The sequence below is a fragment of the Hydra viridissima genome, unplaced genomic scaffold (genome assembly GCF_058129835.1).
Source record: "Hydra viridissima isolate aposymbiotic clone 2 unplaced genomic scaffold, HvirCarnegie_v1 scaffold_16, whole genome shotgun sequence".
Lineage (NCBI taxonomy): Eukaryota > Metazoa > Cnidaria > Hydrozoa > Anthoathecata > Hydridae > Hydra > Hydra viridissima.
Genome location: NW_028324315.1, coordinates 1,249,194 through 1,260,755, shown reverse-complemented (window position 1 = coordinate 1,260,755; position 11,562 = coordinate 1,249,194). Strand labels below are relative to the sequence as shown.

The 11,562-nt window shown below is 27.9% G+C and overlaps 1 protein-coding gene across 2 annotated transcripts; it reads right to left on the bottom strand.

Moving 5' to 3' along the window:
• Positions 1-5,571: 5,571 nt before the first annotated feature.
• Positions 5,572-8,429, bottom strand: LOC149877238 (uncharacterized). 2 transcript variants are annotated; one of them, XR_016448131.1, is made up of 3 exons: positions 7,800-8,429; positions 7,274-7,378; positions 5,572-5,905 (listed from the first exon to the last, which is right to left on the bottom strand). XR_016448131.1 is itself a non-coding variant. In XM_090074396.1 (3 exons), exons 1-3 carry the CDS (start codon positions 7,832-7,834, stop codon positions 6,967-6,969), a joined length of 315 nt encoding a protein of 104 aa, XP_089930522.1. In that variant the 5' UTR covers positions 7,835-7,946; the 3' UTR covers positions 5,944-6,966. The 2 variants fall into 2 exon arrangements, 1 of the variants encoding a protein (XP_089930522.1); XM_090074396.1 differs by lacking the exon at positions 5,572-5,905 and adding an exon at positions 5,944-7,141 and having other exon boundaries at positions 7,800-7,946.
• Between the last annotated feature and the right edge of the window lie 3,133 nt (positions 8,430-11,562).

Below are 11,562 nucleotides of genomic sequence, written 5' to 3'. Positions count from 1 at the left end.
CGCGATAGTAATTGTTGGTCATAAAGGCTACCAAGATTAACGGAATGGATTGTTACAATCATGCAAACAAATCAAAATCGTTTTTGAATAATGTAATTCGGTCAGATGAGAGTAAAAACTTTAGTTTAAAAAATCACAGTGACAAAATCGCGTTTTTTGAGCCAAAATTATTTTTTATCGGTTGTTGTTATAAAAATTAATATAATTTAAGAATACAAACAACAATAAGTTACTACAGTAAACTCCCGGTTATTCGAACCTCCTAAGGGAATAAGAATTTACTTCGAATAACCGAAATTTCGAATAACTGAGTTTGTTAGTTTGTTAAGAAAAATTCACGGGGAAGGAAAATTGCTTCGAATAAGCGAGAAATTCAAATAAGCGCTAGTTCGAATAACCGGGAGTTTACTGTATAAACCTCTTACTTGAATATTTATTGCTAAAAAATTCTAAAAAATTAAGAATTAGTTTTATTTTTGTTCCTAAAATAAAAAAGTCCAACAGGAGGAAAGCTTTTTTTTATTGGTCGAAATAACTGGAGCAGATGCACTTAAGTTTTCTAAAATCATCTTTATTTGTCTTCATTCTTGGAACTTTACACAATGATATGAATTAACTAATGTCTAACTTCACACAAATTCCGTAAGAAAAAGTGAAGCAAGTTTTTAAAGTTTTTAATGCCGGTAGCCGTTTTTTAATGCCGGTAGCCGTTTTTTAATGCCGGTAGCCGTTTATTTAAACTGACTAATTTGTTTTTTGTTTTGCTTTGATAAATCATTGCGTCATTTCAGGCTGGCAAAACTAACCAGGCTGGCAAAAAATTTGCTTCACTGCAGAAGCGCATGTTAAATATCTAGTTAATATATATAATTGACATTACACGAATGAAGTTCTCCACAACATTTAAGCTGTTTACTTTGAACTTCTTTACTGAATAGGTCTACTGGCAAAACAAGACTTTCTATTATTTCAAGATCTTTGTGAAGATCCTAAGGCATGTAATATCAATAGTACAAACATGATATCAATGGATTAAACAAGAATAGAGCTTTGCGGTTTCTAGACAAAGTATGCGAAACTTGCTGAAAATAATTTCACTTGATATATAAATTAGGAAAATGTGCAAATTTGCCATTAGTTTTTTTATTTATTCCTGTTGTTTCGATGAATTGATCTTTATTTGAAAAAGCCCGTCGAGCGGGGTTTTCATTATTTGTTGACCCTCCGCATTTCTGATAGTCAATAAAAAGTCCCATTTTTTGATTGTGGGGTATTTAACCCAGAAAGGGTTTACTTTTACATGTGGCATCTCAAACTGTGATAATTTGATCTGCAGTAATGCAAAACATCTTTTAGTATTATAAAATGAAGTTTTAATGTAGAAATCTTTTTTTTTTTTACTAATAAAATCAACAAAACAATTTGAAAATTTTCAGTTTAGTTAAGTTGATGATCGCTTGAGTATTTTTATAGCCCAATCAAATTTTTTCATTTTTAGTCGTCATAGCTATATATAAACTAAAAATGATATTAAATTAAATATTTTTATTTTATTTTAAGTTGTTTTTCCATTGGTATTATTTAGTTCTTACCAGAGGATCCAAAATCGAGAAAAACCGGAGTCGAGAAAAATCGAGAAAAAACTCCGTTGGAGTCGAGAAAAAATCGGAGCTTCGATAAAACTTTGTTATAAATTAAAAAAATAAACTATCTAGTTGATAATTAAACATTGTTCTTATATTTAATTTTTTTATTTTTATATATTTCGATTTATAATTTATAATAAATTTTTTAAAAAATTATATTTTTATATTCCTTAGTACTTAAATATTTTTCTTATCGCAATCTTTTAACGAACAAGTTTTATCTAATAAATGGCTTTCAAACCAGCATCGGTTAGGAAGAAGGCGTGAACTTTCAGTTAAATGCCGTTCCGCGGTGCTCTGTAATAAAGACTTCTTGGGGTACCTATAGTAAAAACTAAAAAAAGAATATTAAAAAAGTATTTATTCTGAAGATCTTTTAAAATAATATTTTAAAAAGATGAAAACATTTATCATTTCATCAGAAAGTGAACTACGAAACTTTGTGACAAATCTGGAAGACGAGGAGAAAACTCTTTCTGCTTCCGAGGAAGTTGCTTGAATTCTGTGGATGGCTAGTTCAAATTTCAAAAATGCTTCTGATTTCACACCAGTTACTTCGTATTCTTTTAACTGATCGGTGAAGGTCTTGACTTTTTTTTGTAAAGGTAAACTACTAAATAGTTGAAATACATTAACTAATATCACACACACATCATATTTTAAAAGTTACTGTTTACAATATCTTTGCTTAAAAATTAAAAAATTCTTACTTTTTGACAAAAAAAGATTTTATTATGCATTACATTTTATTATACCGCAACTGATTTTTGTGGATTTAAAAACTTCTATTATTAAAAAGATACTATTATAATCAAAAGAGTTTCTGAAATAGTACAATGGAAAAGTACGAGTATGTTCTATTATATGGTTTGGAATAGAATAAGTTTTTTTTTTGAGGTTTTTTCCACCACCACTTGTCCCACTGTGCATTACTAATTGCTTTGCGATGTAAATTTGTGTTGATATTGAACAAAGAGAACACTTACATTTTGAAAACAACATGAACTAATGTAAAAGCAGCGTAGAAATAAAATAAGAATTAAATTATTTTACGAGTAAAAATTGATATTTTCTAAAAACCTCGTCGAAGTTCCGTCGGGGTTTCTCGATTTCTCTCGAACTCCGAAACTCCGAAAAACCGAGAAAAATCCGACGAGACGGAGTTCCGAATGGATCCATTGGTTCTTACGAGTAATTTGTGGCATTGTTTATTTAGCCATTAATGGAAATGCTTAATAGTCTGCTTATGTCAGATATATTATTTGCATTGTTACAAAGTTACATTACTGACACAAGCTAATACTAACTTATAGCATTGTTCAGTTTTTATTTATTAAAAACGAATTACAATTTTTTAAAAATTGTATTTCGTTTTTAATAAGTAAAAATTGAACGATTAATATTATGAGTCAAGCAATGGTATATTTTAATGAGTTGATCATAATCTATGGGTTTATAATTTCTGGGAAACTTGCGACTCCCATGATGCTAGACAGGATTGCCATCTTCTGAGCCCCCCCCCCCCCCCAACCTAAAAGTATTTAGAGGTGATATGTATTATTGAACGATAGCACTCCCACCAAAAGAAGTGCCCCAAATGATGAATGATAAAAGATTTGGAATAATTAATGAGAAACTTTTTAAAAACCCAAATCAAACTCGGATGGTAGAAAGTGCGATTAAGAGTGGATTGTGGGTAAACCTCAAAATGGAGCCATTTGGTTTTGATCCTTATTTAATACCATCCCCAAAAATATTAGCAAAACGGGATTACGGGATCGCAACAATCTCTTAACACATCATGTGATAGTTTATATATGGGATCGTGGGTAGGAGAAGTAAAAAGAAATGTATGTATGTATGTATGTATGTATGTATGTATGTATGTATGTATGTATGTATGTATGTATGTATGTATGTATGTATGTATGTATGTATGTATGTATGTATGTATGTATGTATGTATGTATGTATGTATGTATGTATGTATGTATGTATGTATGTATGTATGTATGTATGTATGTTTGTATGTATGTATGTATGTATGTATGTATGTATGTATGTATGTATGTATGTATGTATGTATGTATGTATGTATGTATGTATGTATGTATGTATGTATGTATGTATGTATGTATGTATGTATGTATGTATGTATGTATGTATGTATGTATGTATGTATGTATGTATGTATGTATGTATGTATGTATGTATGTATGTATGTATGTATGTATGTATGTATGTATGTATGTATGTATGTATGTATGTATGTATGTATGTATGTATGTATGTATGTATGTATGTATGTATGTATGTATGTATGTAGGTATGTATAGTATAAGTATTTATATATTTCTTATACTTATATATATTTCTATTGTATTGTGTAACAACTGTGCTGCAGTGGAAAGGTATTAGGACCCTGAGTATCTGGAGAATGAGTATTCATTAAAACCTAAATGAATTACTTTATGTTTTAATTTTGGAAATTACAAAACATTTCTAATTTTCTTAAATTGTTTTAAATTTTAAAAATTCTTTTTGTAAAAAAAAAAAACACCTTTTGTTTTCAAAGCAGCTATTATTATTCGAGCCTTTTACTTATACATTTCATATATTCGAACCTTCTACCATTGTTATTCCAGCTTCGCTATTAACAAAACTTTATAATTTTTTTTTATCTAAGTTTATCTTCTCATCTTCTAACAGAATTTCTCATAATTTGGGGATGGATTGATTGGTTTACAATAGTTCATTGAAGTTAAAATCTGGAGTTTGAGGAGATTAGCTCATGACTTTGAGGATACTTTCGTGCTAATTTTTTAAGGAATATCTGACATCGCTTCGGATAATGTTTAGAGTCGTTCTTTAAGCATCGCTGTTTGGTTTTTCTGTTTTCAACGAGTAATAACGAATAAAGTACAAACGTCTATGTCAGTTATTTGAAATAGTTCGAATTTAAAATATTTTACATATATAGTTTTATATAAAAAGTTTTAAAATTCTAAATAAAAAATTGCGGTATCTTGCACACCTTGTATTTTGGTTCAACCTTTCAAGACGCATGCTCAGAATTACTTCTTGATTAACCGTTAAACTTTTTTTATAACAAACTTTAAATAACAAATTTATGCATAAATATAAACTTGTGTAACTAAAAAGTTTGCTGTTTTAAATGCATAAAAATTCTATTTGAAGAAACTTCAGAAGTTCGATTTATCTTAAAAAACTATTAAAGAAGTTGCTACTTTATTCGTTATTATTCGTTATGCGATGCATATTTAATAAAAATAGCAATAAGCAACCCGTAAAACGGGTTATGGTCGGTCTGTTAATTTATAGTGGCTGTATTCCACAATTTAAAGTTGCGAAACCATAACTAATACCCTTTTAGAAAAACGCCTTCAAATTTAAAAAATTAAACCATCTGTAAAGTTAAAATAAAAAGTATGCGGAGGTAAAATAATTTACCAATTATTTAATATTGAGTAATTTACCATTGTTACAATTTACCAGTGTTAGGCAGAACCATTTTCCTCGATATTACCAAGTTCAACGCAATACGTTTTTAGTTACTGACTCAAAATAATAACACTTCATAATGCTTTAAATTGACGAAAAAGTGAAGCTAAATTCTTGTGATATTTTTTATAACATGAAGTTTAATTTATAAGATAAATATAAAGCGAACGTTAATTATACATGAATTATTAACTTTTTGGTATCCCCTTGATACATGTTTCTTTAAAAAAGGAAACTGTCTTTAAAACGTTAAGTTCTCTTCAATATTTTGACACAAATAAATGACCTCCCTTCCCCGTTTTTGCCGTTTTACCTTAATGGTGGTCAGGAGAATATTTTTATTAAGAGTAGTCAAGTTTTTAATGAAGACCTTTTACCAGAATACCGAAATGTAAAACAATGATTTACGTGTATAAGAATTTTTTCTTTTTAATATTTATAAGAATTTAACATATAAGAATTTTTTCTTTCCTCAAAAGTGTTGCAAATGCAAACTAAGCTAATTAATTAGTTAAAAACCTTATAAAATTTAAGTAACTCCATATTTGAAAAATGCGCTAAACTACAATATTAACCACCAAATCACGTACAGCAAATTATTAGGCTTAAAATAGAGAAAACTTTAAAAAAAATTGAAGTAATTGCATACATTTATATCATTTTAACTGACCAAAATTTACAATAAAAGGTAATCAGGTTTCTTTTTATAAATCGTATAAATGCGTCAATCGTAAATCCTAAAGAAAAAAAAAAGGAATTATGATACTATAATTACAACAACAACAAAAAAAAAAAAAATAAAACACCGCATAAAAACTGAAAATCGATGTACCTATTTATAGTAACCCATTTTGACATGGCAGTTAATATAAACATTTATCGAAAATGTAACAATAAAATCTGTTTCGAAGTACAAAAGGATTAACAATACTATATATGTATATAAAAAAAAAACCAATTTAAGATATAAATTGCATTTTTACCATGTTGTCTTGGCTTTCAGTAAATAAATAAAAGCAGTAAGTTCCAATAATGAAACAACCTATTATTCATTTTTTACAATAGTCACCAACATGAAAGTGTCTATTGTTAAAAATGAATACCAACACAAAACATCACAACAATAACACATAACAATAGAATATTTACATCCTTGATCCTAAAATCCAGTGAAGATAACAAACCAAATTAAAATATGAAAGGCAAAATTAGAAAACCAATTTAAAGTTAACTATATTTATCTTTTTACTAAACATATAAATACATAAAAGTATATTTGTTTTTATGTTCAATATTAGTTATTCAATTACTTCAAATTTAGGACATGAAAACACCCTGGATTTAAAGATCAAGGTTGCATACTCTCATACACATTACGCTAAACATTAACAGACATTATTATGTGTTTTGAGAATAATTAAAAAAGGCTACACAACACAACCTAGCTCCAAAGCAGTAACTCCGCCTGGCACTAAATGCTGCCAAGTCACAACTCTGCTATAAGTACATCGCTTGGCTGGCAAGGTTATCAATCTTGCTCAACATAATGCCAAATCACACCACTTTGAAAACATGGAAACAACATAATTTAAACATATATACAACTATAAACAAATATGGTTTTATATAACACATTTGATTAATAATCTTTTCAGTTTGATGAAGAGTAGCTTGTTCAGCTATTAGAAGTGGGACTGAGTGGTGAATGAAATCTTCCATCATAAAAAATTTGTATGTATTCCAGAGATGTAAAGGATTGTCAGGTTCACAAAAGGTCAAAATAATTGAAAACAACTGTCTAATTTTCTTTGGCATGTCTTAAAACCGCCTCAGAAAGAGTATTCTGCCATTCAGTGTCATCTTGCAACAGACCTTTCAAATCACATGCTACACAAAACGTTTCAAGGACAATACCATTAACAGTATGCACATCCTCCCAAGATGTTGCTCCTTTTGCTTGCAAAAGTAACAGTCTAAGAAAAAACTATTCTCCAGTTGGATTAACTTTATACATTCTTACTATCACCTTATTACCACCCCTTTATTTAACCTTCCATTTACAATGTTTATCATCAAATATAAAGTGATAAGGAATGTCTACATACGAATAGCAATATGCTCTTTCATTTTCAGTATTTAACTTAAGCCATGCCATTAGGTGTATATCACGCTGAGCTGCACGATCTAAAGCCATATGTTCTGCTCCTTCTCTAAAATACATTAATTGATTTTCAGGTAGATGTTTACCAAGTCACAGTACTTTAAAAACACAGAAAGAACATAATATAAACATATGTACAAACTATAAGCACAATAAATGTGTTTAAATATGTATATAAGGTTAAATATATACTAATACTAAAATAAATAAATACCTTATATACATATTTAAACACATTTTTAAAACAATTATGTAACACATATTAACACATACACAAACAGTAAAAAAACACTTTACATTATTATAAAAACACATTGATAAAACAACTATAAAGCACTTATTACCACATACACATACATATCAAAAAAGCATAAATGCAAACAATAAACGTGTGCAAACAAAAATTCTAAAAATGATGCAAGAAAATTTAAAAAGATACAAAATATATATTTACAAACAATTCACTTTACCTTCTTTTTTTTCTCATAAGAACTGTAATCTTCATAACAACATTTAACCTTTACATACAATAACATGTCACATGCGTTGTCAGTGTTGGCACAAAATTTTAATTTTTTTTTTCTAAATTTTCTAAAAAAGAACAAAAATAGTTGATAGCATCACAGAAATTTCAAAGTAAAAATAACAATTTTATGGAAACAGCAATAGTATAACTTTAAATAACATCCATACCCCTATTTTCCTTCTAAAATATAAAATAATAAAAATAAAACTGCTAAAAGAAAAACTAAAACAAACAAAATCTAAACGATTTAAAAAATTAAAATCCTTTCTACTTTAAATCCTTTCTACTTTATCTAATAAAAGTTTTAATCCTTTCTACTTTATCTGATAAAAATGTATATATAACTATTTCATATACTTACTTAAATTATAATATGATATATAATTGATTAAGATGATTCTTTATGTAATGTATCTAAACTAATAATTAAATTCCAAAAGGAAAAAAGTTTTATCTCGCTCAAAAGATCTTTCTCCAATGGCCGCGTGCATTTGAAGAACGCGCTCTACCAAAGCCTAGTAACTAATTCAAAGCCTAGTAACTAATGACGAAACGACGTTGAACATTGAACGTTAAGCATTTCTGTAGGAATTATATTATGATGATTCTTTATGTAATATATCTAAACTAATAATTAAATTCCAAAAGGAAAAAAGTTTTAACTTGCTCAAAAGATCTTTTTCCAATGGCCGCGTGCATTTGAAGAACGCGCTTTACCAAAGCCTAGTAACTAATTCAAAGCCTAGGAACTAATGACGAAACGACGTTGAACATTAAACGTTAAGCATTTCTGTAGGAATTATATTATGATGATTCTTTATGTAATATATCTAAACTAATAATTAAATTCCAAAAGGAAAAAAGTTTTAACTTGCTCAAAAGATCTTTTTCCAATGGCCGCGTGCATTTGAAGAACGCGCTTTACCAAAGCCTAGTAACTAATTCAAAGCCTAGGAACTAATGACGAAACGACGTTGAACATTAAACGTTAAGCATTTCTGTAGGAATTATATTATGATGCGTGGCTGATGATTTAGATAAATGGGTTTTAGACGCGTTCTATGTTGGCGCTGATTTTCAAAATTAAAAAAATACTTGTATTAAATTCACTAAATCCAAAAGAGAGCTCAGTAAACAATCTTACAGCTTTTAAAATGCATGAAATACGTTTATGTTTTAGTTATATATAATATATAAACAATTTGATTTTAACATTTATGTATAGTTTTTTAACATTCTAATTAATAAATATTATATCTATAAAGGTTTTAAAACTCTATTAACATTTTTATTAAACAATTATTTTAAAAACATTTGTTGCTGATTTTCGAACGTTTTCATTTGAGAAGTTGTGATTTTCAAACTCTAACAATATTAGAAAGAATATAATTTGAAGGGAAGTGATTGTAAACGGTTTTGTAGTTTTAGAATTAAATCCTCAAATCTTTATTAGGCAACTTTATTAGATTATATACAGATTAAATTAACTTCCTAGGAGTTAATCTAATCTGTGTAATAATATTGTTAAGCAGAATTTCAAGTACTTTTAAAATTTTTATCCAAGTTTGTCCTTTTGACCTATACAGTTTATATTAAGAAAATGTTTGAAGACATCCCAAAAAGATGTGCAACATTAATGAACAAAAGAATATTGATGGCTTGAAGTTACTTAAAATAAATGGTATTGTAGGTATGTTTTAAACTAAGTTACTCTTAAATAGTAAATTCATTATGTAAAAATAAAATCCATTTTAATATTCAGTAAAAAACACGTATATTGTAGTGTATAATGGTGCATTAAAGCAGATTTATGTTGTTTCTATGTTATAACTCAATTAGTGTAGTTTGCAACATTATATTGATAAGGATATGGTAACCTTTCTTTATGAGATAAATGTCATCTGAAGAAAGGTTTTTTTTACTATTCTTTATATAAAAAATTTTGTTTCAGTTTTAGATATATATTTATTGGATGGAGTTCACTAGGTGAACAAAGATTACAAGTGTTCTAAGTTTGAAAACAGATATAATAAAAGGCTGAGAAAAACTCTACCTTGAGGAGTTTTTTACTTTTCATTTATTTTCATTAAATTTTTGTTATCTGTAACATTGAAATTTTGCTAATTGAGAGAAAAAAGTTTATTTAGAGGTTGATTTTCAGAGATTAATATTTTTTGAAACAAATTGTGTGAATGCCTCCATTTTTCCAAGCTAGTGAGTACTCTGTGGATAGTTTAATATTTTTCCGTAATGGCAGGCTAAACTTGAAATTTTCCCCACTAAATTATAGATTTGTTTGAGTTTGATAGGCTTGTTCTGCTAATTAAATTGGATGCAGATCTACTGATGCTGGTTTGAAATTTTAGATAAAGTCAGGTGATTAGAACTGCACTCTGATTTTTCAAAAATATTTCACTGATTTAAAGGGTTCATAACCTATGTTCACATTAGTTTTTTTTCTTGAAATGTTTTTTACAGATCAATCTACATGTGCTCTATCAGAAAATTGAAAAAATAAATGTGACTCATTGGTAACCCCCTCAAATAGATCACATTAATCAGATTAAAGAGCAAAAAACATAAAACTAAACAAAGAACATAAAATTAAATAAATTTTAAATACTAGATAAATATGTATGTAATACTAAATATAGCTCTAGTTGTTCAAATATAAAAAGTTATAATATGTGGTTACAACATCAAAGCTAAATCCTTTTATGAAGTCTAAAAGTAAAATAAAAGCAATATAAAAAGATATCAAAGTCAACTTTATATGACCAAGTTACTATGTAAGGTGTGGTAGACTTTTTAGTACCCTTTCAAGTGTTCAAGTTTTCTAAAATACTTCTGTTTATGAATAAAATTAGTGATTAAGCAATGAGCATTAACAAAATTAATGAAATGGACTGATACAACACAATAACTTTGACAAACTAGTTTCTCATTTTTCTGAAAATAAATACCAAAGGTATGCAATACTCCTGGCTGTTATTCCAGTGGAACCCTTGTGCTGTATCTTGTATTAGAAAACTATATATTTTTGAAGAGTTAAGAAGAATTTAAGCCTACTTTTGTTTTAAGTTGGTTTTTAAATTTTGCATGTGGCTTGACTTTTGGCTATAAAATTGTGCTCTTATAGATTGTCTAACTGATCACAAACAAACAAACAAATTTCAGTAAAATGATCTAGATTTTAAGTTAATGGGGCAGAAGTACATTAGAAATTTACATTTTGCCACTGATAGAAACTCACTTCATTAATTTCATATTCATCAAAAGAATTGCTCATGTAATCCTTAAAAATTTTCTTTCCCTGGACTGTTGTCACAATTGTGCAGCATACAATCTTTATTTTCAGTTTACAAGCCTTAACTTTTTTATTAGGTGTTGAGTAGGCACTGTGGACCAAAGTGACTGCTAGGTTGAATTGTTTCCCAGGTCTGATTTTTCTTTTTCAATAGTTGGGTAGATATTAGTAGACATCATTTATAATATTTAGAACCTCTGGGGTGTTGGAATTTTCAAAAAAAATTTAAAACAAAAAATTCAGAAATCAGCTATAACTTATCCTATAAAAATTAAAGCCCAAAACAAGAAAACTTTATGTTTACTAGTTATATTATAAGTCTGAATGCTAAAATTAACATACTTTACAATATATACTTTAAATTATAAACATTAAATCAAATTATAATATTTGATCTATT

Excerpts from the sequence above, each read along its gene's own strand:
- LOC149877238 (XM_090074396.1), bottom strand. The coding sequence starts at position 7,834 with ATGAAGATTACAGTTCTTATGAGAAAAAAAAGAAG. Across the intron at positions 7,379-7,799 it reads CTTATGAGAAAAAAAAGAAG|AGAAGGAGCAGAACATATGG; the intron begins GTAAAGTGAATT and ends AATGTATTTTAG. Across the intron at positions 7,142-7,273 it reads GAAAGAGCATATTGCTATTC|ACTGTTACTTTTGCAAGCAA; the intron begins GTATGTAGACAT and ends GTTTTTTCTTAG.